The 26644-nt window shown below is 42.5% G+C and overlaps 1 protein-coding gene across 1 annotated transcript in view; it reads left to right on the forward strand.

The window, feature by feature from the left end:
* The window catches only part of CNGB3 (cyclic nucleotide gated channel subunit beta 3), a 65437-nt gene that overhangs the window by 14173 nt on the left and 24620 nt on the right, over positions 1 to 26644 (forward strand). Inside the window, exons 3-7 of the mRNA XM_083518407.1 lie at positions 4694 to 4805; positions 20924 to 21075; positions 23816 to 24022; positions 24749 to 24957; positions 26368 to 26418. Of these exons, the coding sequence (XP_083374533.1) occupies positions 4694 to 4805; positions 20924 to 21075; positions 23816 to 24022; positions 24749 to 24957; positions 26368 to 26418 (731 nt within the window). The remainder of the gene's footprint in view (positions 1 to 4693; positions 4806 to 20923; positions 21076 to 23815; positions 24023 to 24748; positions 24958 to 26367; positions 26419 to 26644) is intronic.

Below are 26644 nucleotides of genomic sequence, written 5' to 3' on the forward strand. Positions count from 1 at the left end.
GGTTCGCCAGAAGTGGCTTAGTCATGCTGGCCACATGACCTGGAAGCTGTACGCCGGCTCCCTTGGCCAATAAAGCGAGATGAGTGCCGCAACCCCAGAGTCAGCCACGACTGGACCTAATGGTCAAGGGTCCCTTTACCTTTACCTTTACTTTTAACTATGGGTCTCTATGATGACTCTACCCATGAAAAAAGAGGACATGTCCTGGAAAAAGAAGACCTATGGCAACCCTATGTGCACAGGGTCACTTAGAGACCCGTAAGCATCTAGAACAAGACAAAGCCTGCAACATATTCCTGGAAGAAAAAGAAAAAAAAAATCTCTGTGAAATCTGCTTCTCAGGGTACCAAGAGAAAAGTCAACATAATTTACATTGCTACCACGTGGTTGTAAAATTCAAAGATACTACTGTGACTTTGACTGTGGCAAAGTGGTTTCCACCCAGCTTGGTTGGGGGGGGGTGAGGGAGGGAGAGAGAGAGAGAGGACTGAAGCAAAGAAGTCTCAAAAAATATGGAAGTTGAAGGATTTTAGAGATGGCAGATAGTCTAATGAATGCTCAGCAGAGCGAGTATTTCAGCGTTACAGCTCAGAGAGCAATGTCAGTCAATGAAAAGAGTCCTTTGAGTATCAACTTTAATTTCTCACCACCTTGTCCTGGACACTCATCACTTACTCTCCATTCTTTCAACCAGCCACTATGCAGACTTCTGGTCTCAGAGAAACATATACATTGTCATTAAAGATTAGTCAGAGCTCGGCTTGATTTGATAAACTTGCTTCTTGATAAATCTTCTTTAGCTTCGAAAGGCTAAAATGTGGGAAGCTAATCCTCATTTCTAATTGTTGACATGGAAATTCTGCTCTATATGTATATGTGATTTCCCCTGCTGTCCATAAATCTTCTTTGGTCTTTCTAACCCATGAAAGGGAATATTAGATTACAATCCAAACAGCGGCAGATGGAAGGAGAAAAGGATGGATCCTGCATCCTCTCCTGCTTTCAGCACCTATGAGAGCTGCATTTGTATTCTAGCATCCTCCACACACAGCCAAAGAGACCGAAGGAAAGCAGAAAGCGTAGAAGACATCATTCTCATAGTAATAGGTAGCTCCTCGTCTCCTCCTTCTCCCATAAGAGCAATGGCTGTGAAGTCAGACTTAATAAACCAGAAATGAGGAGCATAATATTTGCAGTCACATGATTCTCCAAGCACAGGTTCACAGTCTTTTCTTCTAGCTTCCAAACAACTGTATTTTCCTCTCTTTCCAGAGCTCAGCCTTCTGTATCTCAGTCAGGCCATGCCTTACAGCTCCAATGAGAGATTTCCACTTTTACCTTCTCCTGCAGCTTTGCTCTATTTCTTTCAAGCAAAGAAGAAGCACTCCAACACTCTCTATTCAACTTAGCAGTGTTCACAGTGGATTCTAAAACACAGTCATCTTGCTTCACATAAAATGGAGTCTCTCCTTCACTAGACATATCTGGTGACCAATGTTAGCCAATCACATGAGCACTACTAGAGCACTCTATAATTCAGTTACCAACCAATCAACTTTAAAGACATCGCAGTGCATAGAAGCATTTACAATTTGAGTGAATTCAATTACTATAGTTAACAAGCAGCAACTGGAAATATGTGTGTGATTTTTCAAGGATGACAGATCCTTCAGGCCCTCCAAGTGTCCCTATTTTCCAGGGACATCCCTGATTTAGAGAAGCCGTCTCGGTTTCTGATTTGATCCTGGAATGTTCCACTTTTCCTTAGGATGTCCCTTTTCTCATTGGAGAAATGTTGGAGGGTATGGAGTTATCCGACCAGTGAGCCATCCTGTATAGGGAAGTTTTAAAAAATGTTTACTGGGCAACCCAGTAGGATATGTGGGGTATTAAATTATCATTATGGAATGGGATGTCCTTATTTTCATTGGAGAAACGTTGGAGGGTATGCTCCCTGCTTCAAATAACACTAGGTGCATACTTAATATATTGATACTTTGCACTGTATACACTTAGCTGATTCTCTCCATTGTTTCCATAATACTCAAGATTCTTCTAAAGACAATTCAATCTGATTTAATCACCATTTTCTTCATTTGCTGTGAGAGGAAAGAACACAATAAAATATTCCTTAATACATTTCATCAGCGTTAATGTCAGCAATTAACATTAGAACTGATTAGTAAAATGTAGAGTTTGGTAGTTTCAGATGGCTTGAATTCCTAAACAGAAGTGTGTGTAATTTTGAGATATATGAACAAATTACTATACCTTCTAGATTTATTTATTTTTATTTATTTTTTAAAAAATATATATTGCTACAGTTATATCCTGTCTTTTTTCCAAGGGACCCAAGGAACATTTTTTGCTTCACAACCCACCTATGAAGCAGGCTAGGCTGTGACATAATAGACTAGGCAAAGAGGAGCTTCATACATGGACCATTTTGCACCTCAAAATCTGGCACACTACTCACTGTACCACACACCTTCATAGGAGCCCATAGGAATTATTCTAAGAACTTTGCCACAAACAAAGCATATTGTACCCAAACTGGCACACACATAGTGACCTTGACTAGCATCCAAGCGCCTCTTAAGCTGTAATCCTCCACCCATTTTTCCAGAAATGATTAAGAAGTTAATGGGACTTCCTTCCGAGCAAAGGATGCATTGGATTATGTGGTTCTGACAGTTTCCTTGAGTTTGAGGAGGGGTTTCTCAGGCTGCATTGCGAATAATTGTGGGAAGTGCTGAGAAGCCTGTCATATACTCCTTTAGATATCATTCAATCACTGGAATTCAAGGTTGTAGACTAATATTGACTTGTTACTTATGGACATACAGCATGGACTAAGTTTTTCCCCCAAGTGTTTTTTGTTTCAAACAACTATTTTGACTTGGCAACCAAACTCTTTAGGTGTGAATAATAGCAATGGTCATCAAGGCTTTTTGACTAACAGTGACAAACTCATGGCACTTATTAAGACTATGTCTGCTTTAGGCAAAGTATCACAATGATATCATAATGACGATGGTTTCATACCATATATATTTTTAAGATTAAAGTTAAAATACGAATGAAAATTAATTATAGAAATTAATCATCTCAAGATAGCTAAATGTCATCTTAAAGGACACTTTCTCCATGACTCATTTACACACACCCTCAAATTTGCATTTCATACCTATATTAACAACTGTTTTGTTTAAGGCTGCTCTACATGCTTTTTGTGGAAACACAAATCCAAGAAAAGCAATGAAATGCAACAGCAATTATTAGTGTGACAATAAGCATATCTTATAAACGTCACTCTGTCAGTATGACTAAGTCATGATATACCTGTGGGTGATATTCTCAATTTCACCATCTCCTATGAACATTCATTTGAAAAGCGGGGAGGGGGGGGACCTCTCCAGGCTCTTTGAGCCCACGATTTCCAATCTTATCCCTCCAATCTTTTAAACTAAAACTATTTGAAAATTCAAAAGTTCCAGAACTAGCCCAACACCAGGCTTCTTGGAGAAATGCCATTTCATTTTCTTAGGAAAAAAATAAAGTGAATAATAAATACATCAGAATGAGTCCAAGTTTTTAATAAAAATAAGAGTTGATGCAGTTGACGGGCCACATCCTATTGGTTTTCCAGTTATGCCTGTAATCGAAGTAGCTAGAATGTTTAATTAGGACCAAATATAGCCAAGGTCAAATTCCTAGTCAGTCATCAGCTTCACTGAGTGACCATAGCTGCTTATGCACCACACATTTAAAGTACATGACTTCTTCTGAAGAATCCTAGGAACTGAAGTTATCCCCCAGAGCTGCCATTCTCAGCACCCTTAACAGATTGTGATTAGGTGGCCTTCTCAATCTGAAGCCAACTTTTAGGCCCCTGCTCACTATCTTGCTTGCTCTCCACCTTCTGGTCACTCATTATCTTTAAACCTGGCTTGGGATTTGGTTGTCTTTCAAATACAGGGTTCCTTCCAACAGACCACTGCCCTCTACAGTCAAACCTCCATTTACGTAACCCTCTGGTTATGTAAACTTTGGGATGCGCACACAGCAAACCTGGAAGTATTTTACCGGGTTTCGCCATGCGCACATGCGCAGAAGTGGTCCTCAGGTTGCGGAAACCTCGGGATCCGACCGGACCTCCAGAACGGATCCCGTCCGCAACCGGAGGTATCACTGTATTAGCATTCTAGCCTAGCTTAATAAAATGCTAAGATATAAGCTCAAAACCTCTACACCCATTGTGCTTTCACAAAGAGCAAATTGCAGGTACTTCACTACATCTATAAATTGTATTTCTGGAAAACAGATAGAATCTACCATCAGGTGTACCACGATCAGTAATGGAATGCTACGTTCCCCCTTTTTTTACTGGATCTCTGCCACTTTCCAATCTGACAGTCTTGTTCCAAGGGCCTGACCTGGAACAGGTCTGCTAGCATCCAGCTCCTCTCTGATGTACCTCCTTTGATTCCCCAGTACCTGTACAGTCCCAGCTATGATATTTCCTATCACTTTCCTATCATTCCCTTGTTGGAGTACCTACTTTGTTTCACCTGCCTGGTACTCAATTTCTGGCCTTGCTTCAACCTGTGTGCCAACAACCACCATAAGCTTTTCTGACATCAGCTTTCTGTAATAAATGCCTTAACGGTTATTATCAACCATCTGGTTTTAGATGCAGCAGGGCCTCCAGAAAAAGAACCTGATCCCCCTCCAGCTGACAAGCCTGCTGAGGCAACACAACAGGAAGAGGCACAGCTGGTCAAGGAGAAAGAAGAGACAGCCACGTGAGTAACAATCCTAAGAAACTGGTAGTTGTCATTCATAATAAATCACTGGCACTAACAATATGCAAAGATGTGAAGATCAGGCCATGCAGCTTCACAAACAAGGATTCACTAGAACTGATTCACAAAAGAAATGACAACAGGTGCTAAAAGTTCTGGAGATAATGGATATATTTTAACCCTATGCTTATTTTTGTGGGAGCGTGCCATTAAAAAAGGAAGTGTCACAAGATCACTGTTGGTTTAGTCATTTGAGAAAGAGGTTGTCCATGAACTATGTGATTAATTCTTGCAGAAATGAGGGTCTTGCTGCTTTTGCTCCTCTTGTTTCCCAGTGAAGGCATTGCCGGAGCCAGACTGCAGTGAAACCCGTTCTGCTTTGCAAAAACTAGGGGACTGGTTGGGTCCTTTGCAAGCCCAGCACTACCATTAGGTCTTTGTCTTGCCATGTGATCAACCTGTGCCACATGGTGGGCATTCTACATTGAGAAGTTTATAATATATCTGTACAGTCACAGAAACAGAGACAAAATACACAACCCACGACTAGTTTTTCACCAGATTCATTGGTTCATCTTGGGCAGTGCAATGAAGATGTCATAAGCAGTAAGCACAGTCATTTCCATCTACAGCAGGGATGGGGAACCTGTGGCCCTCCAGATGTTTTGGGACAACAATTCCCATCATCCTTGCCCATTGGTCATGGTGAGAATGATGGGAGTCCAACAACATCCAGTGAGCCACAGGTTCCCCATCCCTGACCTACAACATTCTTTGTCCGGTAAAAGTGCCTTTCTGTAATATTTATGGGGTTGTATCCAGCTTTTACAAAGAATGTAGAGGGCAGGTTTCTAACCCAAGGTGACTTGCAATCTTAAGACAGACAAATGGGAAACCAAGAGAGGAAGGGGAGGGAGAATACTATTCTGCCCAGGTCCTTCTTGTGGGTTTCCCATAGGCATCTGAGTGGCCACTGTGAAAACAGAATGATGGAATAGATGAATGTTTAGTCTGATCTAGCAGGATTCTCCCTTATTCTCTTATAATGGTGTCTACCTGAGAGGAGCCAGAACTGAGTTCTGGAATACTGTGTCCAATTGTGGGCACCACAATTTAAGAAGGATGTTGAGCAGCTGGAATGTGTGCAGAGAAGGGTGACCAAGATGATCAAGGGCCTGGAAACTAAGCCTTACAAGGAGTGCTAGAAGGAGCTGGGTATGTTTAGCCTGGAAAAGAGGAGACATGATAGCCACCTTCAAATATCTTAAAGGCTGTGTAATGACCTGGGACTTGGGCTCAGACTTGGAACCAGAGGAGTCTCAGTCTGCACCGGATGATGCCTCAGGCATCATCTGAACCAAGTCTGGGGCTTGATCCTGAAGAGTCCCAGTCTGCACAGGTTCCCCTGCAACAAACACCAGCTGGGCTGAGTCAGGGGCCTCAGCCTGCCCTGGCTCCAGATGCAAGGATTACCTTGTTGCCGTCAGCTGGGCCATCACTTACAGCTGCTCCACTACCAGTTGGGTCAGGGGAGGCTGAGGCGGCCTCTGGGTCTAGTAACCCACCGACGTCTCCTAAGCTGCAGAGACTAAGGTCTGAGAGAAGGAGAGACCTGAGTACTCGCAGGAGAAGTGCTCACCTTCGGGCGAAACAGGGAGGTGAGTTGCCGGGGGATCAGGACCGGCCATTACCCCGACAAAGATGGGTTACGGACCCTGCCCCAAGTTGCAGGAGCAACATTGCTGTATGTCAGATCCTGTACCTGTCCTTGCCTGGTTTCCTGCCTCATATCCTTCCTTGGCCCTGTTAGACTGACTCCTAGCGGAACCTCCGGATTCTGGACCAGTCCTGGACCGTGTTTCAAGGGTTACCCCCAGGCCCAGCACAGGCTGTCACATGGAAGAAGGAGTATGCTTGTTTTTTCCTGCTCTGGAGGGTAGGACTCAAAGCAGTGGCTTCAAGTTTCAAGAAAGGAGATTCCGAGTAAACATTTTGCGGGGAAACTTTCTGACAGTAAGAGCTGTTCTGCCGTGGAACAGACTCCCATGAGAGGTGGTGGACTCTCCTTCCATGGAGGTATTTAAACAGATGTCCATCTGTCATGTCTGCTTCAGCTGAGATTCTTGCATTGCAGGGTTGGACTAGATGACCCTTGGGTCCCTTCCAACTCTATGATTCTATGAGTTCTGGCTGCAGGGGGGGAGCCCTGGTTGTACTCTATGCCAGTTATATGTACCTAGGCTTAGTTATAAAAGATGGGCTTGGACCAGGGAGTTGCTTCATTTATATCCCACCTCTTTGCCTGACATGATAGCTGGCCTCCAAGGTGGCTGTCAGTAAGCAAGAATACACAGTGTTGGTGTTTTTTAAGTCACTGGCAAATGAATGGAAGTTTGAGAGCAGATGGGTGGGTGATTTGAAAAGTCCGGTCTCCAGGCCTCAGATGCTGTTGCTGCTGCTGCTCCTCCTGCCACAAATCCAACAGCTACCCAAATGTGTTTTGGTTCCTTGCTCGCCATTCATAATGCATCACTTTCCAGAAGGTCCATTATGGAGAGATTTGCTCTTTTTTCATTTTCTAGTGTATCACCTCTGGATGGAGAAGCCAATTTGTTATCCTGTCAAATGACTCACTTAGCTTCTGACAGACAGGGTGCTCACCCCAGAATATTCCTCACAGTCCATTAGCAAGAGAAATTACCCATTTTGGGGGGCTTTCCATCTCAGTACTTTCTCATGTTTAAATATACAAAATACATTGTGATTGATATTAGCAATGGTAGACAAGCATAGCCCCCGTTTGTCTGGCCACATCTAACTGTCATGTCTAAAAGCAGTGGGCATATATGAATGGCTGATGATGTTGAATAACTGAATGATGATTGAGCAGCAGAAATCCTTTAATGCCAGCTTCCTAATGATTTGAATCAGGATTCACTTTGAGACTCGCCTGTCTATTAGTATGTTGTTCCTCATCTCTGCTTCTTCCTTTAATAACAGTGCAATGGCTATTCCGATTAATAGCTTTGCAGGACAGTAATAATTTTGTCCTTGGCATCCTGTGTGTGATGAGATGAGGGTGTCATATATGGAATCTCTTCAGAGTAGGAACAGTAAGAGCAGCATATCTATATACGTATACAGGAATGTGAATCCTTAATAACAGGGGATCAAGAAAAATATAACCATCTCTATTGTAACGGTTTTCAAGATTACTCTGAGGTTACACAAACCTGAACTGTAGACTGAATTACAATCCTATATTGGGCACGTTCACTGACAAATGTATAAGCTTTTGGAAAATAAATAAATAAGTGGAATGCACGTAAACATGGTGTAGAATTCCATCATTGGTGGGCAAGGAAACCCCTGTTATTTTGCTTGTTTCCTGGCTTCAGGGGGGGAAACCCTTCACTTATTAATAATTTAATTTGATGATTCATTCACTTTTCCTGAGATTAATTCATACTAGCACATAAGGAATAGAAAAATACAATACAAGCAAGCAAACATCGATAGATTCCAATGTTAAGCTACAAAACTCAGAGCTGACATTCTCATTTAACGACAATTGGTGTAGACTTATTGATTGTGGCCATCTGTGCAATGGGTCTTCTGCTACTTTATCTGTATGTTGTAAATATCTGAAAGGAAACGGCAAGAGAACTCAGATTTACAACTCAGAGTATTGTTTTCTCTTTAATGCATGCAGAAAGTAGACCACAGAAGTGTTGTGGAGCAGAAATGTGGTTGGTTCTTTATTGTAAATAAATAATATTGTAAACCCAAATCCCCTTGTTGGGAAGATAGAGGAAGATGTTTGCAGACATCTATATTTATTTGGAATGTCCCCTTTATAGTATCTTTATACCTTATTATTGTTATTGTATTTATATCCTGTTCTTCCTCAAAGAAGTTCAGAGGGGCACACAGAACCCATTTTACCCTCCCAATAACCCTGTGAGGCAGGTTAGGTCGAGAGAGGCTGAGTCTTGAGGTCACCCAGAAAACGTATAGATGCATACAGGAAACTCACAATTGATCAGCTATGTAAGTGGATGGTAGAAACATGGAAACACGAGAAGCTGCATTGTATTACGGCAGCTAGACTGGTGACTGGGAGCAGCCGCCGAGACCATATAACACCAGTCTTGAAAGACCTACATTGGCTCCCAGTATGTTTCCGAGCACAATTCAAAGTGTTGGTGCTGACCTTTAAAGCCCTAAACGGCCTTGGTCCAGTATACCTGAAGGAGCGTCTCCACCCCCATCGTTCTGCCCAGACACTGAGGTCCAGTGCCGAGGGCCTTCTGGCGGTTCCCTCACTGCGAGAAGCCAAGTTACAGGGAACCAGGCAGAGGGCCTTCTCGGTAGTGGTGCCCTCCCTGTGGAATGCCCTCCCACCAGATGTCAAAGAGAACAACAACTGCCAGACTTTTAGAAGACATCTGAAGGCAGCCCTGTTTAGGGAAGCTTTTAATGTTTGATGTATTACAGCATTTTAATATTTTTTTGGAAGCCACCCAGAGTGGCTGGGGAAGCCCAGCCAGATGGGCGGGGTATAAATAATAAATTATCATTATTATTATTATTATTATTATTATTATTATTATTATTATTATTATTTATTGAGACAGACTATTGGCCCATTTAGCCCACTACTGTCTACACTGACTGGCAGCAGCTATCAAACAGGGGTTATTCCCATCCCTACCTGGAGATGTCAGGTGTTGAACTTGGGACCGTTTGCATGCAAAGCAGAGTCCTCACTACGGAGCGACAAACCCTCCCCGCCCCAGCAATGAAGCACATAAATAGCCTATTAAAATAAGTTCCTTGTATTTGCTACACATGTAGATTTTGCACAGTGAATATGGGGGGGGGGGGAGTCAGACAGAGACCTGTGAGGCTCAGTCTGACCTTTGTTTCTTGCCTAGCGGCGCTTCCACATCAGGCATTTTGTGTGGAATTACTGTGCCTCATTCATTCCCTTTCTGTGGGGCATCCATACGTCGCTGTCATCTAACCATTGTCCTCCTGTATTTCCCCTGTGTTTCTTCTGTCTTTTCTCAGGCTGCAGAAAGTCTGACCTTTTCCCTCTCTCTTTTTAGAAGAACAGAGGGTTGCTACAATCTCTGCCTGTGTTGACAGCCATGCTGCTGCTCTTCCATCTTTCTAAAATGTCAGGATTTCATGGGCAGTTCGGCACACTTTTTTCAGCAAATGTAAAATGCCAGGCTCCCCCCGCCCCTAGCACACAAACACACTGAATCCAGATTTACCTACTTCAGGATAAATCCCTTTAAGTCAGAGCAACTAAAACCTGTTGGCAGCAACCTATTTGTGATATCAGAATGACTCGCTTAACCCTTATCTGGAAGCACCCTTTATGGGCAACTCCATTTGCAGTTTACAGCAGAGAAGCAATGATACATAGCCCTAGGAGCTGCCTGTGTGTATATCATAGCTGTCAACTGTCCCTTATTTGGCGGGAAAGTCCCTTATCCCAGCGCTGTGTCCCGCTGCTGTCTCTTATTGATGATGTCCCTTAAATTTCCCGGGTTTCAAAGGAAGCAGCTCCTCTCCCTCCCTCCCTGCCAGCCATGGAGGAGGGAGGCTCCAACTGTGTTGCTTGGCTGTGTTGCTCACCCAATAAGGAGTCTAAGAACGACTGGGGGTGGAGCTTGCATGTCTTGTACCGATCAAATCGACTGTGTTGCCTGGGGACTCACCTTTGCTCAGCGCTTCCCAGCGAAGAGGTGACGGTGGTTTTCCTTGCTGCGTCCCCTTTGCCAGGTTGCTGCGCTGTGGGAACCACTGCTTGAGGCTTCGTTTGGCTTTTTTTTTTGGCTGGGTTTTCTGCCTTTGGCTCAGAGGGGCTCAGAAGTTGAACATACCTGTGTTCAGAAAATCCCTTATTTTGGCTGCTGAGCCCTTATTTTTGAGTCTGCTGGTCGCTTATTTTCAAATCTGTAAGTTGACAGCTATGGTGTATATATGTGTGAGAGGTGTGGACCGTGGAGCTTACAGGCAACCTGCAGACCATAATACATGGCCTGTTGGTGAGCAGCACCCTGCTCACACCCTCCAAGGGTCCCCCTTTTCCAGGAACAGTTCCGGATTTACAGAAGCTGTCCTGGTTTCTGATTTGATCCCAGAATGCCCTGCTTTTCCTTAGGACATCCCTATTTCCATTTGAGATATGTTGGAGGGTATGGTAGGATGTCCCTGTTTTCATTGGAGGGTATGGAGTTATGCAACCCTGAGCCAAGGAGATAAGTAACTATACAACCTTTAGAAGACATCTGAAGGTCGCCCTGTATAGGGACTTTTTAAAAAATTTTAATGTTTTATCATGCTTTTATATATGTTGGTAGCTGCCCAAAGTGGCTGGGGCAACCCAGTCAGATGGGTGGAGTGTTGTTGTTATATAGACACCCCTAGTGTCATTGGAGACCATGCCCAGTTGGTGGTCTAACTACTTTAGTGAACAACGCTGAAGGCAAATACATCATAGATAAGGAACAATGGAAGTTATTTTGGGATGGGAGCCATTAGTCCTTTGCTATCCACTATCGAAACATGCTGAAATCAGAGTAGAAGGAGGAGATAGCTTTTGAATCTGTTTCAAAGTATACAAAGGATGGGAGAGGGAGAAAGTCACCACATCAGTGAGGTAATTTAAAAATCCACCTGCGGGATTAGCTAGAGCGATAGCATAGCCAGCTATTACCTCAGTAAGGAAGGGGTTGAACAGGCTACACAGGCTGACCATATGTCCTGACTTATTCAATCACAGAGGAATTATATAGCATAAATGGAACAGGCATAAAAACTTTACATGCCTCATTACTTCTCTTTTTCAGCTGTGTACTGTCTCTTATTAACACAGCCTTTGGCCCGAGAGCTTTTAAATTCCACAATCGGTGGACATTTTTATTTTTTGGTAATGTTCATTTCTTCATGGAAAAAAATAATAATTGTCTTTACGGAGTTACACCCTTAACGAGATAGAGGATTTCAGATTCTGCACCCCACACAGATTTTCTGTATATCAGAGCCAAAATTAATATCGCCCACGCAAGCCAAATTTCCAAGTGAAGAGGTGAGAGAATTGGGGGGCAGTCTTGAAAATTTTAAACCTTTAGTATTGCACGGTTTTTCATATTAAAGGAATCAGGGTTGTTGGATCCTTTTTTATTTCCCTTTTTCAAAAAACAAAATCATTTCAGGTCATCCCATTTTTTAAATACATAGGACACAGATGAAATTATAATAACAGCCAACTCTTTTCAGCCCAGAACCCTACAATTTGGTTTAAGATTTTCTGTCTGGAAGCTGCCGTTATCTCTCTTTGAATTATTAGGACCTTCCAAGCATGTGAAGCAATAAGCTGGCTCTACTAATTATTCCTGAAAGGCTCATTAAAGGTGTTTCAGACTGAACAAGGTTAATCATCCATTAATAGAAAAACCATGTGACATAGCTCCTCTGGATTTCTGTTAAATAAAAGTTTAATTGATTGGGTATATGTTCTTCACACTTTCTCATACCTTGTTCATGTCACAAAACTAGTAATTAAAATAAAATATTATTCAGAGTTTAATTGGATACCTGAGCTGGAGCACTGTATGCATTGCATAGCCATGGAGTTGTTTTCATTCCTTAGCTCTATAATGAAGATTAAAGGATTCTCAACCTGTTGTGACAGCCTAACTAAGACAACTAGGAAGGAAATTTCCATGACAAACCTTTAGCTGTAGCAGAAGAAATATCTGGCTGAATACATGCATTCAGCGGACTTGAACTATGGCTAAAAGCTGGCAGAGTCCATTCAATAGTCTTGTAGCACCTTAAAGACTATCACACTTAATTTATTTGTGGCATATGCTTTCATAGTCCAAAGTCCACTTTGTCTGGTGTGTGAAGCAATTGATCATCATCATCATCATATTTTAGTATTTGTACCCTGCTCATCTGACTGGGTTTCCCAAGTCACTCTGGGCAGCTCCAGAGAATATTAAAAACACGATAAAAGTTCAAACATTAAAAACTTCCCTAAACAGGGCTGCTTTCAGATGTATTCTAAAAGTCAGATAGTTGTTTATTTCCTTAACATCTAATGGGAGGGTGTTCCACAAGGTGGGCGCCACCACCGAGAAGGCCATCTACCTGTTTCCCTGTAACCTCACTTCTCACAATGAGGGAACCACCAGACTGCCCTCAGAGCTGGACCTCAGCGTCTGGGCAGAACCATGGGGGTGGATACTAAGTAGGTATAAATTCCCAAAGGTAAGCAGACAGGTAGGTTCTCCCCCCTAGCCTCCAAAAAGCAGGTCAAAGAGGTAAACAATGGAACTGATAGCAGATGTGCTGCATTTCTGTGCAATTACAACAAGATTAAATCAAATCATATACATCCTTCACTTTACTCCACTCAGGCACGCAAGAAGCCTCAGAGTTGAAGAACACATCCTAGTCTGGCAAAAACCATACTGTCTGACTTTTTCATACCCCAAAACGGAACGTGTGTCTCCTGGGACATGCTCCCGAGGAAGTCATATGACCCACACCTCCCTCTCACTCCCCAAAGAGCACTTTTTCGGGGGGGGGGGGAGAGAGCACAGTGTGAGAGCATGCAAGATCGCAGCACCCAAAATGGCTTCCGTGATCTCACGTGAAAAAACGGGATGTCCTGTTTCTCAGGGCACTTGGCAGGTATGCAAAAACACGTAAGGATGAGGCAGAGCTAGTGAGGGGTATGGTTTTGGAAAAGTCCTGAAGGCCTGCAAGAGAGGCTTTGGGGGGGGGGTCACATTAAGCCCCCATGCCTGATCAACTGTGTCTTGGTTTCATGGTCACCCATGTCCAGTTCTATTACTTCTTATGTGCTATGTAGTAAATAGCAGTATTGGCTGAATGACAGTTTTGATCAATTAAACAGTGTGGAAGAAAAGGTTTGCTTCTCTGTAGATATTGATGGTACATGCATCTGATGAAAGGGGCTATGATGCTACCTTATACCACAATCAGTTTGTTCAGATTTAAAGCGCGCTGCTGTTTGGGGCAACTGACCAAGTCTCAGGAATGTATGACTCCCTGATACTATATTTGGATAATGCTCGTATCCTGCCTGTACTTCTCTTCACAAGGCACCAGGTGCTCAGACCTGGAACTCTAGCCATGGAACCCAGTCATCTTGTTCTACTTGTTCAGCTTGCTAGTGAAGGGACCGCTTAACCTCATCTCTGCTACTCTGTGGCATCACCACCACAGAGGAATGAGAGGTGGTAGTGCTGCTGTTAGCATAGCAGGGATCAGCTGACACAAGGGGCTGATAGGCTTCCACCTGGTTCTATGAAACTGCTGACTTGGTCTGGCACCTTTGCTCATCCAACCACCAGCCTAGTCTCTAACCTCTTTGAGTTAATGGATGATCTGTGATCAGAGCTTGAAGGATGTAGCCCACCAGCAACTTCATAAACCTTCTGGGTTTCCCACCAACCTGTTTGCCAAAAAGAGGGGAGCAAGACAACCATAATATGTGGCTGATGCGCCGCATTCATCTTGGTGGTCACGAGTTGTACAGACCTCTATTAGGAGACTCCTATTGATTTAGACAATGGCTTGGAAATAATGTGAAGACCTAAATGGTGATGTATAGTCTGCTTTAGCATGCCTGCAATCTACTTACACTCAAGAGTATCTATGATGTTGTTTAGGCTCATAATCGGAGCTACTAAACCAGCAATTAATTATGCTATTAATCACTGTGCTTACATTAATTATAGCTCAGAGGAATTGCCTGGTAAAATGAAAGTCACATCCATCTAAATTCAGCCTACCTGCTGGAGCATGAAACAAGTTTCAAGATACCGTATTAATTTTGTGATGCTTCAAAAAGAGAGAGAGAAGGAAAAATGAACATGCTACCACCACTTTCTGGGCCTGTATTCAAACAAACTATAGGCATGTTCACACAAATGCTCTAAATGTGTATGGGGGCGGTGGCGGAGGAAGAGGAGTGCGGGGGAGAGTGCACCACACCTGGCAGCGCGATCCCAGTGGGGTGCCATCGTGGGTGCCCCCCACCCGTGCTGGGTGCCACTCCCCCACAGGCAGTGCACCACACCCCTCTGTGCAACCAACGACCCTGATAAAGTGGGGTCCCTGGTTGTGCAGAGAAGTCTACTCATGTTTCAGTGAACATAAGTAGAAGTCCCCTGAATATCTTTCCCATGCAATGTAGGGAAGATCAGAGACTCTACACAAGAAGACATTGGGGCTGGGGCTTGCATGTGTGCCCTTTTCATCACCCACACTTTGAGCATTCAGGCAAATTCCTGAACACACCTTTTGTCTCACTACCATCTGAATCCAACCTAGTGCAAATACTTCCGGCCTTATTGCACAAGCATGCAGAGAGTACTCACATTGGTTCTATGATGTAGCTCAAGGTGGCATTCACAGTGTCCCCAGATAGTATTACATGCAGGCACTGCCCACAGCCATATTTGATACAGTTTCTATATCCTGTGTCTCCATTTAGAACCGTGTTCTGGAACCCATTAATTTGTTCTCCAAAGTACTCCCCTCTTCCTACTTTGAAAAGTTTGTTCACACTCTGGTTCAACCTGCAAACTCAGACTGTTCAAAGTTGAAGTCTTGTAGCAGAAACCTGGATTTGCCACTACATAATTAAAAGAAACTTCTAATACATCTGCTTTTGGATTGTCTACTTCAGTGGATATAGTAAGACATGGTGCCTGACATGTGTAGGAAAGATGCACAATGCTTAGCCTCCTTTATAATCACTAACAGGGACTTCCCCAAAGACTTCTGTAATCAAGCAGAGATATAAGGGATCAGGCTGTGCTTAAGCTGTTCCTGGACCTAAGTCATCAAAAGCCTTGTAAATTAATACAAGAACATTGGAAACTGGCCCAGCAGTGTAAACATGCATTTCCAAGTTTTGTTCACGAGCTGCTCCCCACGCAAGGTGCACATCATTTTGCTTAGTGCCAGAAGATGCTAACACTTGCATCTCATTAGGAGATGACAAAAGAAGGGAGGGATAGGCAATGGAAAGACACAGAAGTCAGTAACCCAATAAGCATGGGATGATGTAACTATACACATGTATAGAATAACATTATCCTCATCCTTCCCCGGCCTGGCCGAGACTAAGAAACCTTTTCTGCCAAATAGTGACAGAGTTTATGTTATGAACTGCACGCCCAAGCTAAAACTGGTTGAGCCCAGAAATCTCACGTTTCTTTTGGAAGGATTATGGATTAGAGAAAAAATATTACACAAATGTATGTTATTGGGATACACTCATCCTGATCTATGACTCATTAAGAAGGCCCTTTGGCATTCAGTATTGGATAGCCTCAATTTATTACAAATCAGCAATCACAACAGAAAATATTATGTTTGTTTACACTTGAACAACAGCCAGAAAATCTATCATGATATACTGCCTAAACGAGAATACGATTCCTTCACTTTGAGAAAAGGCAGGGGGAAGTGGACACACCATTTTAGACTCGCAGTTCTCAAAATGTGAGTCAGGAGGGGCTGCTCTTACTAAGCCTGCTGGTCCCCAACTGTGTTTTCGGAGCCCATTAGTGTGATTTGAGGGACCAAGAGAGTGATTATTCGAATAAATGTAGGTGCTTAGAAACATGCGGATTCAAAACAAAATTTAAATTTGCCGAATGTCATATTGCAAGGCACACATTTATTTGGAAGTAAAATCAGCATTGCCAGCTCTTGAAATAAAAAATTCTGGTACATGGCTGGGGTCAGGTATTTGGTCTCTAGAGCAAGTCTAGGAGGGAGTGGATCCAAAAGGGAGAGCTTACCATTTTAGGTGTTAAAGGTGTAAAGGTAAAGGGACCCCTGACCATTAGGTCTAGTCGTGGCCGACTCTGGGGTCGCAGCGCTCATCTGGCTTTATTGGCCGAGGGAGCTTCCGGGTCATGTGGCCAGCATGACTAAGCCGCTTCTGGTGAACCAGAGCAGCACACGGAAACGCCGTTTACCTTCTCACCAGAGTGGTACCTATTTATCTGTTTGACATGCTTTCGAACTGCTAGGTTGGCAGGAGCAGGGACCGAGCAATGGGAGCTCACACCGTCACAGGGATTCGAACCGCCGGCCTTCTGACTGGCAAGTCCTAGGCTCTGTGGTTTAATCCACAGCGCCACCTCGTCCCTATTTTAGGTGTTACTTCTCCTATAATGTACAGAATACTATGGAAATGCTGAAGGGATGAAACAGTTAGGTAGGGATGGCTTTTCTCCTTGTTTTCTCAGCAGCAGGCCTGAAAGCAAACAAACAGGACCATCCCAGCTGGCAGTCCTAAAGGAAGTCCTATTAGATGTTAATAGGGTTCACATCCAACTAAAAATGGCAATGTTTGGGCTGCCAACTTCAGTGCCTTTGGATCAGGCTAGAAATGTGTACAAAAGGTTAATGTTTCCCATTTAAACTTTGTTAATTAAGTCATTAGTCTTATATAATTGTTTAATTAAACCATATAATTAATAAGTGCATCTTTTAGGAGCAGGAGCTTCAGACAAATCGCATGGCTTGGCCATCGGTAAGACCGTGCTAGGAAGTACACACAGACTCATCCAAGGCACAAAGGGCAGAGAAGCCAGCTTGTTGTTCTGCTATTTCAATATAAAAGAAAGATAAGGAAAATAATGAGAAAAGAAAACAGTAATTAAACTCTTTTCTTTCAAGCTGATTAGTTAAGGGGAAACTCATCAATAATCCCCCAATCACACAGTACAGGAACCAGTAAAAGAGACAAAAGCTATAAGGATGCTTTTAAGTAATGTTGCAAGGACCTTTGATGGGAAGAACTTGCTTGTGAGTAAACATTACAGAAGAAACCTGGCACAGGGAAGGGCATTGCTACAGTGCAATATCACAATTTTTTGATTCTGCTTCCCACTGACTACTGAAAACCCTAACAGGACAGCCAGCAGAAGTTTCCCCTGTTCCAAACTCTCTTCAGCAGGAATTTGACTTATATACCACCCTTTTTGGCATTTGGGTTCTGCTGGGTCACGCGAACAAGCTGAAAGGGGTTTGTAATACCTGTAGATCCCACCTTACCCAGCTACTCCCCAGAATGCCCCTTTTTTGGACTGAGCACCCGCTTAGCTGGGGGAGGGCAAGCGTAACCAGACATGGAAGCCCAAGATCCACCAAATCCAAACTATCTCATCCAGGCAGATCTTGGGTTTGGATTATGTGGTTAGTGTGGCAGGAGATCAAGATCTATTCTGCATCTTCTGAAGATGTAGGACAGAGAGAGGAAGGTTGGATGTTTTCCCCTTCTGGAAATTTGTGTGTGGGAAGATGTGCGTTCTGTAGGCGTTATGGGCAGTGCTTTTTTCCTTTAAAAATGTTTAAGAGTACTCTCATTTTGACTCATGAAAATCACCATTTTATAGTTCAAATCAGGAAAAATAAATACAATAAATTGACAAAAGTACAAGGATTCACAAAATGTTTAGGGGAATGCTTACCCCTGCATACCCTCAGAAAAAAGCAATGATTATGGGCATCTTTCCCTTTCAGACAAGACCCATAAAAGCGAATAGAGAAACAGCCAGGTAAACAATTATCTGCATAAGCTCTGGGAAGGACAACCTGGTAGAGAAGACTAAGCTTAGTGCCCTTCCATAGCTTTCATGTAATAATGAACACAGTCACCTTTATTTCAACATTTATGGTAGGGAAGTATATATTTTCCTAAGAATTTCAAACTGCAGAATAACTCCCCCCCCCCCCAGTTGATCACTCAAACTCTTTCCCTGCTTTTGAGTTTAGTTCTGTGGACCCTTGAGATTTTCTATTCTAAATATTTAGTTACTCATCCAAACTAAAGCCAATCTATCATGTGTTTATGATCCACCCATTTTCATATTAAGTGTATTTTCTGTCTTCTCTTAAAAATACATTAACATGCTTTACAAATATTTAAATTAAACACAGGCTGCCTTTCACAGCTGAGTCTCAGCCCTGTTTTGCAGCTGCCCCAGTGGAATTCCTCTCACATCATTAGAGAATGGGGGTTAGGAAGAGGTGCAGCTTCAGTGCAGGCTAAGCAAAATCTAATATATCTAGTCAATCTGAATATTCCATATAACTATGAAGTCAGTTTCACAGAGAAAGGATTGGGTTTTTGTTTTGTTTTTTACAGAAGGGTTGTATTTCTCCTCATCCAAGACACACCCCTAACAATCATGGCAATGTCAGAACTAGACTGTCAAACCAGCAGCTCTCAGCTATGGGAAAAACTAAGCATATGTGTTTATTTGTGAAAGAGGGGTGTGTGTGTGTGTGCGCGCGCGTGCGCAAGCACGCAGATTTCCTCCTCTCCAACCTGTCTCTTTTATACATCAGGCCAATTGTGGGGGACACAGAAGGGTCAAAGTGAATTGTGGGGTAGGTTGGGAGGCAAGATTTTTCGTGATTTTTCGATGCTATAAATCTGAAATAAATACAGTAGAGGTCCTGATTCTCTAAGTGCAAAGACCACCAGGGTTCTTCTAACTCTGCCCTGGGAGGCCCTCTCTAAACATCAACTCTCCACTCCATAGTATTATTTCCTGAGTCCTAAGACTGTTGTACAAGTTGTTGACTATCTTTGCAGATTAAAGTTGTGCATTACACCAATCTTAATTCTGTGCTGCACATTCACGGATTCAAATTCATCCCTTTACCTTGCCTCCTCTCAGTTGCTCCAGGTACTTGCCTCCATTTCCATCTCACTTAACGCTCGTTCACACATTACACTGTACACACGTACAAGCTGCCTCTACACAGGTAGAAATAGTTGTGTGAAATAGATTACACATGTAGTTTTATACAGTCCATTTATTGTGCACACAGGTACGCAAGATGGTGTGCTTGTTTGTTTGGCTTAAAAAAATTAATCAAAATGAACATTTAGCACTCAACATGAAAACATTGATGGCACACTACCAGCTCTTCCACTGACACATGAAGAAGGGGTGAGAAGAATAAATAAGCATGAGGGAGGTAATGGGGCAGCTGGACAGGGGTGGAAAGAGGTCACCATATGATTGGCTTGAAGACCCAAAGCCAGATTGGCCTTTGCAAGCTATGTGTACATTAAAAGCATATGTAGATGTCATGAATAGTTCCATATAAAGTCATATTTGGCAGAGACAATGCTCAAATGGGAACAATTGTTCATATATGTCATAAAGAGTCCACCAAACAGCTGCAAAATCCTCAGTGTTCTGTGTTTCCACTTAATGATTTCAGGTGGTAGGCGAGCTTTTCCAGAATAGCAATGAAGACACTTGTACACTTGTTGAATGTTTAGTTACAGAGTCAGGAAGGGAGAAAAGCAGTGAAAGTTTAGGAGAGGGGCTGTCTGATCATAGCTAGAAGGGGCTCCTTTTATTATTACAGTGGTACCTCGGGTTACAAACGCTTCGGGTTACAAACACTTCAGGTTACAAACTCTGCTAACCTGGTAGTAGTACCTCAGGTTGCGAACTTTGCCTCAGGATGAGAACAGAAATCGTGCACCGGTGGTGCGACGGCAGCAGCAGGCCCCATTAGCTAAAGTGGTTAAGTGGTTAAGAACGGACCTTCGGAATGAATTAAGTACCACTGTAAAAGCAAGGTACCACTGTAAAAGCAAGCACACAGAGGAATTATTATTATTATTATTATTATTATTATTATTATTATTATTATTAATACCCCGTCCATCTGCCTGAGGGGCCCCCCCCCCGCCACTCTGGGCGGCTTCCAATCAAGTGTTAAACACACAATTTGTGCCTTACATGTGAACAGGATGAACATGCAAATGATATCCCCCACCATCACATCTAATGTGGCCCCAAAGTTGCAAAGATTCGAATTTTCCAGCATTTGGTAGGCCACAATACGTGGATGTTGTGCATGCCTGACCCACCAGACCACTGGTGGGTCAAGACAATAGCTCCACTCCTCAAGGCTGAGTTGGGGTGAAGTTCATCTGTCTTATTATTACTTGCCTTCAACTGCTTTTACTTTTCAAAGCACTGTTCTCCTTCTCTCTCTTCCCACATAAACAGGACAGAGAATAAGCGACCAGGAACCCCCATAAATGAATATGCTCAAACTCAGCTGCAAGAAATCATCAAGCAGATGCGAGAAAGGACAGCCACGTATAAAGAAAAACTGAGTGACCCAGTCATCTCCTCTCCTGAGCCCAGTCCAACAGCAAGTAAGTTCATTTGTATAGTTGTAAACTCTCAGAACGTATTTTGTATAGTCAACCATCTACCTATATCTGTATTTGATTGTATTTGGTTCCTTTGCTATGGCTTGTGGCTGATGCAAATAAAGATTTTATCTCTCTAAGTTCATGGAAACAAATTGCAGCCTCACCAACACTTCCACTTGTCCTTTGCCTAGAAGGCACAGGTCTGAGTGGTTTTTCCTTTGCCCATCACTTTCCCCTGGAAAACCTGCTCTTTAGCACTAACGTGGAACAAACAGCAATCCGCAGAAAACTCAATTGCCATTCAGTGTTTCCCCATTGGAAAGCAAAATGGGGCAAAAGGAAAGTTGCTTAAGCCCTGTACCACACCTACATGTGCTTGCATTATTCTTGAATGTAATAAACTGGCACTGTCATTCAAATCATTACACTGGTTTATGCTTCCTAAGCTGTATGGGTCAGCCCTAGACAGTGTGTGAACCAGGAAACCAAACATTAAGTCCAGAAACCCGTGTTTTGAAGACTACCCAGTGCTTGACACGTGCTCTGTTTTTGCAACTCCAGGAAGAAATAAAAAGAAATAAAAAACTGGAGATTGCTGAGTGAGTAAATTACACAACATTTGGGACATAAACATTATCTTGCAATTTTATTTTTAAGAGATACTGACATTGACTGTAATACAGTAAGCCACAGCAGGATATGCATCTCACCTGAAATCAATTAACCACTGTATTTAACAACTGTCAGAAGAAATTTGTATTCCTTAATATGCACAATAGACAGAAGGAAGTGTATAGTTGGCACATCCTGCAGTTCATTGAGACTGCTGTCTGCTCTTAAGCTGAATGCAATAAGCTGGACAAATGCACTGGGGTGAATGAGTTAACAGCAGCTTATCTATTTCCTTATGCTTCCCAAGAAAAGTAGAAATCAGAGAGATGAAATATCAATATTTCAGCATTTTGGTCCTGCAACAGTACCCTTACACACACTTTTCTTTCCTAGATTTTGCCAGTAGCAGACCGTGTGGTGGAGCAACAGCAAGGTTAGCGCAGTGCAAATGCGCCAGCAGGTGCACTAGATGGCACTACTGGTGCGCTTGCACTGTGTGAATCTCCCTGCTGTCTTTCCCCTCCCCCTCTACTTCCTAGTAAGCAGCAGCCATGCATCATGCTGCCTCACTGGATTTCTGTCTCTCTTGCATTCAGGCACACCTACAGCAGAAATTAAGATACCTTGTGTTTATTAAGTTAATAGAGCAGGAGGGAGTCCACCTTGCTGGCCTGGCCCCACCCCCAATAAGAACATCCCCACCAACTCCATCCCTTGGACCTCTGCACATTTGACAAAGGTCTTAAGGGGGACCCTAGACACCTATAATTCACATGATGAGTTTAATGCCCAATTCATTTGATGCTTTTCCTGGTCAGGGAGGCAGTTCGGGAGCAGGGGGAGCTGGCTTATTTTCATCAACATGTTTTGAATCAGCACACAATAGCCAATCATGTGATTAGGTCTGGCACACTCTTCACATCCCAATTAACAATCAGGTGCTGAAAGTTTTGTAACTTTTTGTATCCAGAGCTGGTTTTACCATAAACGAACACAAAGCTGTTGATTTGAAGAATGAATTCCAGAAGGAATCCTACTTTCTAGCCTCGTGTCTTATTCAAACTGTCAACCCTGTACAGAATGCAGTGCTAGTTTTTTTTTTCTAGGAAAAGAGGTGCCGAAACTCACCACGAACACTTCCCTTGTTCTCTTATAATGGCAATGGTGCCCATTTGAGAGGTGCCGGAACTGAGTTCTGGTGAGTTCTGGCTGAAAAGAAGCCCTGACAATGTATGTTTATCATGCATCTTGCTGAAAGGAAATGATTAAAAAAATACATTTAAATGCATTTCATCTTTCATACCTAGGACTCATTTCATCATGGTGTAGGGAGATGTATAGGGAAATATTAACACTAATAACAATATTAGTTTTATTCCTCACCCTGCCAAACATGCTCCTGAGGCAGAGTGGATTTTGTTGACAGTTGTTCACAGAGTGCAGACCCTCCAAGTGTCCCTATTTTCCAGGGATGTCCCTGATTTAGAGAAGCTGTTCCACTTTCTGATTTGATCCCAGAATGTCCTACTTTTTCTTAGGATGTCCCTATTTGGTGAAATATTGGTGTGTGAGGAGTTATCCAACTGCTCCCCCCCCCGAGCCATCTGAAGGGAAGTTCTGTACAGTGATACCTCGTGTTATGGACGGGATCTGTTCTGGAGGCCCGCCCATAACGTGAAATGACCGCAACTCGAAGCACTGTGTCTGTGCAGGCGCGTGGTATGATTTGGCACTTCTGCACATGTGCAAAGCGTGATTTAGCATTTCTGCGCATGCGCAAGTGGCGAAACCCGGAAGTAACCCATTCCGGTACTTCCGGGTTGCCGCAGGACGTAACACGAAAAGATGCAACATGAAGCAGACGCAACACAAGGTATGACTCAATAGGAAAGGGTTTTTTAATGTTTTATTATGGTTTTATATATGTTGGAAGCTGCCCAGGGTGACTGGGGAAACCTAGTAAGATGTGTGGTGTATAAACAGTAAAATTATCATCATGGAATGGGACATCCCTATTTTCATCGGAGAAACGTTGGAGGGTATTCTAGTGTATAACTCTCTGTAGCTTCAGATATCTTTGTGCATTTGAGACTTGTGTGCAATGCTGCCTCTTTGGAAACTTCTCTAGCACCCAAAAAGACGGCGCCACCCCCTCCGCCAAAAGAAGAGAAAAAGGAGGAGAAAAAAGAGGAGAAGAAAGAAGAGGAGAAGAAACCAGAAGAAGCAAAACCAGAGGAGCATTACTGTGATATGCTGTGCTGCAAATTCAAGAGGCCGCCCATGAAAGAATACTTGAGGAAAATGAAGCTACCGGAAAGTATAGATGCATACACAGGTAAGCTGAATGCCTTCTTACAGGAAAGAGGTGCTGGCAGCTGTAAATACGATAAAATTACTGGTAGCTCATACTAATTATAAAGGCCTCTGTTGGCATAAGTTAGGGTTGCCATATTTCAAGAAGTAAAAAATCCTGACATGGAAGTTGTTGAGCCTTTTTGAGGGGAAATCGCCCAAAAGCATGGGCGAAGAGTGACACTGAAACACACACTTCCTGGTTCTACTGACAAAAACCTGGACATTTCCCCAGTTTTTCAATATTCACCCCAGCCTGGAAATTTCACTTCAATGCTATGCATGTTCGGCAAATTCCAGATGTATGGTAACCCTGCATAAGTACTACTGTTATGTTACACAGACAAGTAGGTGGGTTGGCACTAGTCACTTATTGTATTCACTGGTGAAATTAAGAATCTGCCTTGCCAATACAATCCAAAAGCCCAGCCCAGTTCATCTCAATTTTTTCAGCCTTGGACTCACCTTTAGCTAACCTGAAACTTGTGACCCTCTACTAATTTGAGGACCGGCTACAAGAAACTGGCCTGCTCAGTCAATGTTTGGTACACAGCTTAGCCAACACGTAAGATGTGGTTGGGTTTTTGAGTTATAATTAAACTTGATTTATCCTTGGGCATTTTATTTATATATTGAAGGTGATGTATTCTCATATATACTCTTCCAAAAACAGGAAGAGTAATTTTAAGGGTGTTTTGTTTTTTTCTAGATCGTCGCTATATAGGATGGCTGTTTTTGGTTACCGTTGCTTATAACTGGAACTGCTGGTTCATCCCACTGCGATTGGTATTCCCGTTTCAGACACCAAGCAACATGATATACTGGATTGTGATAGACATCTTATGTGATATCTGCTATGTCTGTGATCTGCTGATATTTCAACCCCGAGTACAATTTGTGAGCGGTGGAGATATAATAGTAAGTAAAGGTGGGCAGGGAGGTAAGACACAGAAGAACCACACAATAAGTAGACCCCGTAGTGTAGCAGGTAATGTTGGATTTTGACCAGAGGGACCTATGTTCAAGTCCCCACTCAGCCATGAGCATGGGCCTCTCTAGTCTAAATTAATGTGACTATTCCTATAATACCTGGCCATATGTCAGGTGAGTTAGCAACAATGCCTGGAGGCCCATGAGTTCCCCATCTGTGCAGTAGAACACATGAGTCTTTAATAGTGTGCATTTTTTTACATAAAAAAGATATATATGTTGCAGCAGGTGATTTTAAAATCTATATGATACAGAGTTTAAGAGCTACTTTTAAAAATGCAAATTTTCCTGCTTTCTTGATGCATCATTCTTTTCCAGTTTTTACTATGGAAAAGTAGTTCAGCTAGCTGAATAGGGAGTTATCTAGTTACCATAAAGGTATGTACGATAAGAATTAAGGAAAATAGAGGGATTAACTTTTATCCATTTTGTATGCCAAGGACATTTTTTCCTTTGATTTGATTTATTACATTTCTAATGAGAGCACATTCATCCAGCTTTGTGTGTGTGTATTTTACAGCCTATGAACCCAAACCCATAATCCAACTGTTCTGAGATTTTTATTCTAACAATATCTCCCTCCATCCTCCTTCTATACCTTTAAATATTTTCAAAAATGATATTTAAAGAGAGGCTGGAGATTTCCCCCATGCAGAATCATGAAATTTTAATCACCCCTAAATATTCCACAAAGGGTGTCTACCTAACTGCACAGGCTTCTTCTCAGTCTTGTTTCCTAATGCATACTGTTTATTTGAAATAAATAACCAGTTGTTAATCTACATGTTTGCTTAGATTTCCAGATTTTCTAAGCCATTTGCTCATTCCCAAATAAAGTTGCTAAAAAGAAAACTGTGCCTTGGAAAGAGGTTATCACCCTACAAACATACAAATCCCAATCCAACTTAATATCCCAGGGTTTGGTGTCAGTGCATATGACCCCTTGATCAAGCTCAGCAAAACAAGATTGTGTCAGAGATTGCTTGAGACTCCGATATATGCTGCCTTGAGTTCCAGAGGCTATACATTAAATTTTAAAAATTAGCTGTAACTAAATCCAAAATCAATTGAATGAGTTGGCTTTGCCTAACTGAAGTCTCATTGCTTTCAGTAAAGCTTAGTGACAACTCACATTAGCTGGGTGACCAAGGATAAGAATTTGGATGTATGCATGAAAACTTGCCTAAAACAAAGGTTTGTGCTTTGAGACCTCAGTCCACAAGTGCTAATGGACTTCAGCTAATCATGTCTAATTTAGTCATATGCTATCCTGAAATGGTTCTTTGTTTTTGTACTGAGCTTTACCTAACTGCATGTTTTTCCTGTTTCTAATTATAGTCAGATAAAGTAGAAATGAAGAAATACTACCGGAGCACGTTAAAATTTCGAGTAAGTAAATAAGGCACGTTTGCTAAGGGAACACAACAGTTATTCAAACTATATATCCACTTGGACATGACTGTCCTACAGCTTCCCTCTCCCCACCAAGGTAGTCTTCAAGGTGGAAATCAGGCAGAAAATCAGTAGTGATGTACATCTCAGATGTTGGAACTGAAATTGAAATTGATACCTGATCAAAAACTTACGGTCCCATCCCATTAGATAATGGATTCCA

Source organism: Podarcis liolepis, assembly GCF_965112155.1.
Source record: "Podarcis liolepis genome assembly, chromosome: 8".
NCBI classification, from domain to species: Eukaryota; Metazoa; Chordata; class Lepidosauria; order Squamata; family Lacertidae; genus Podarcis; species Podarcis liolepis.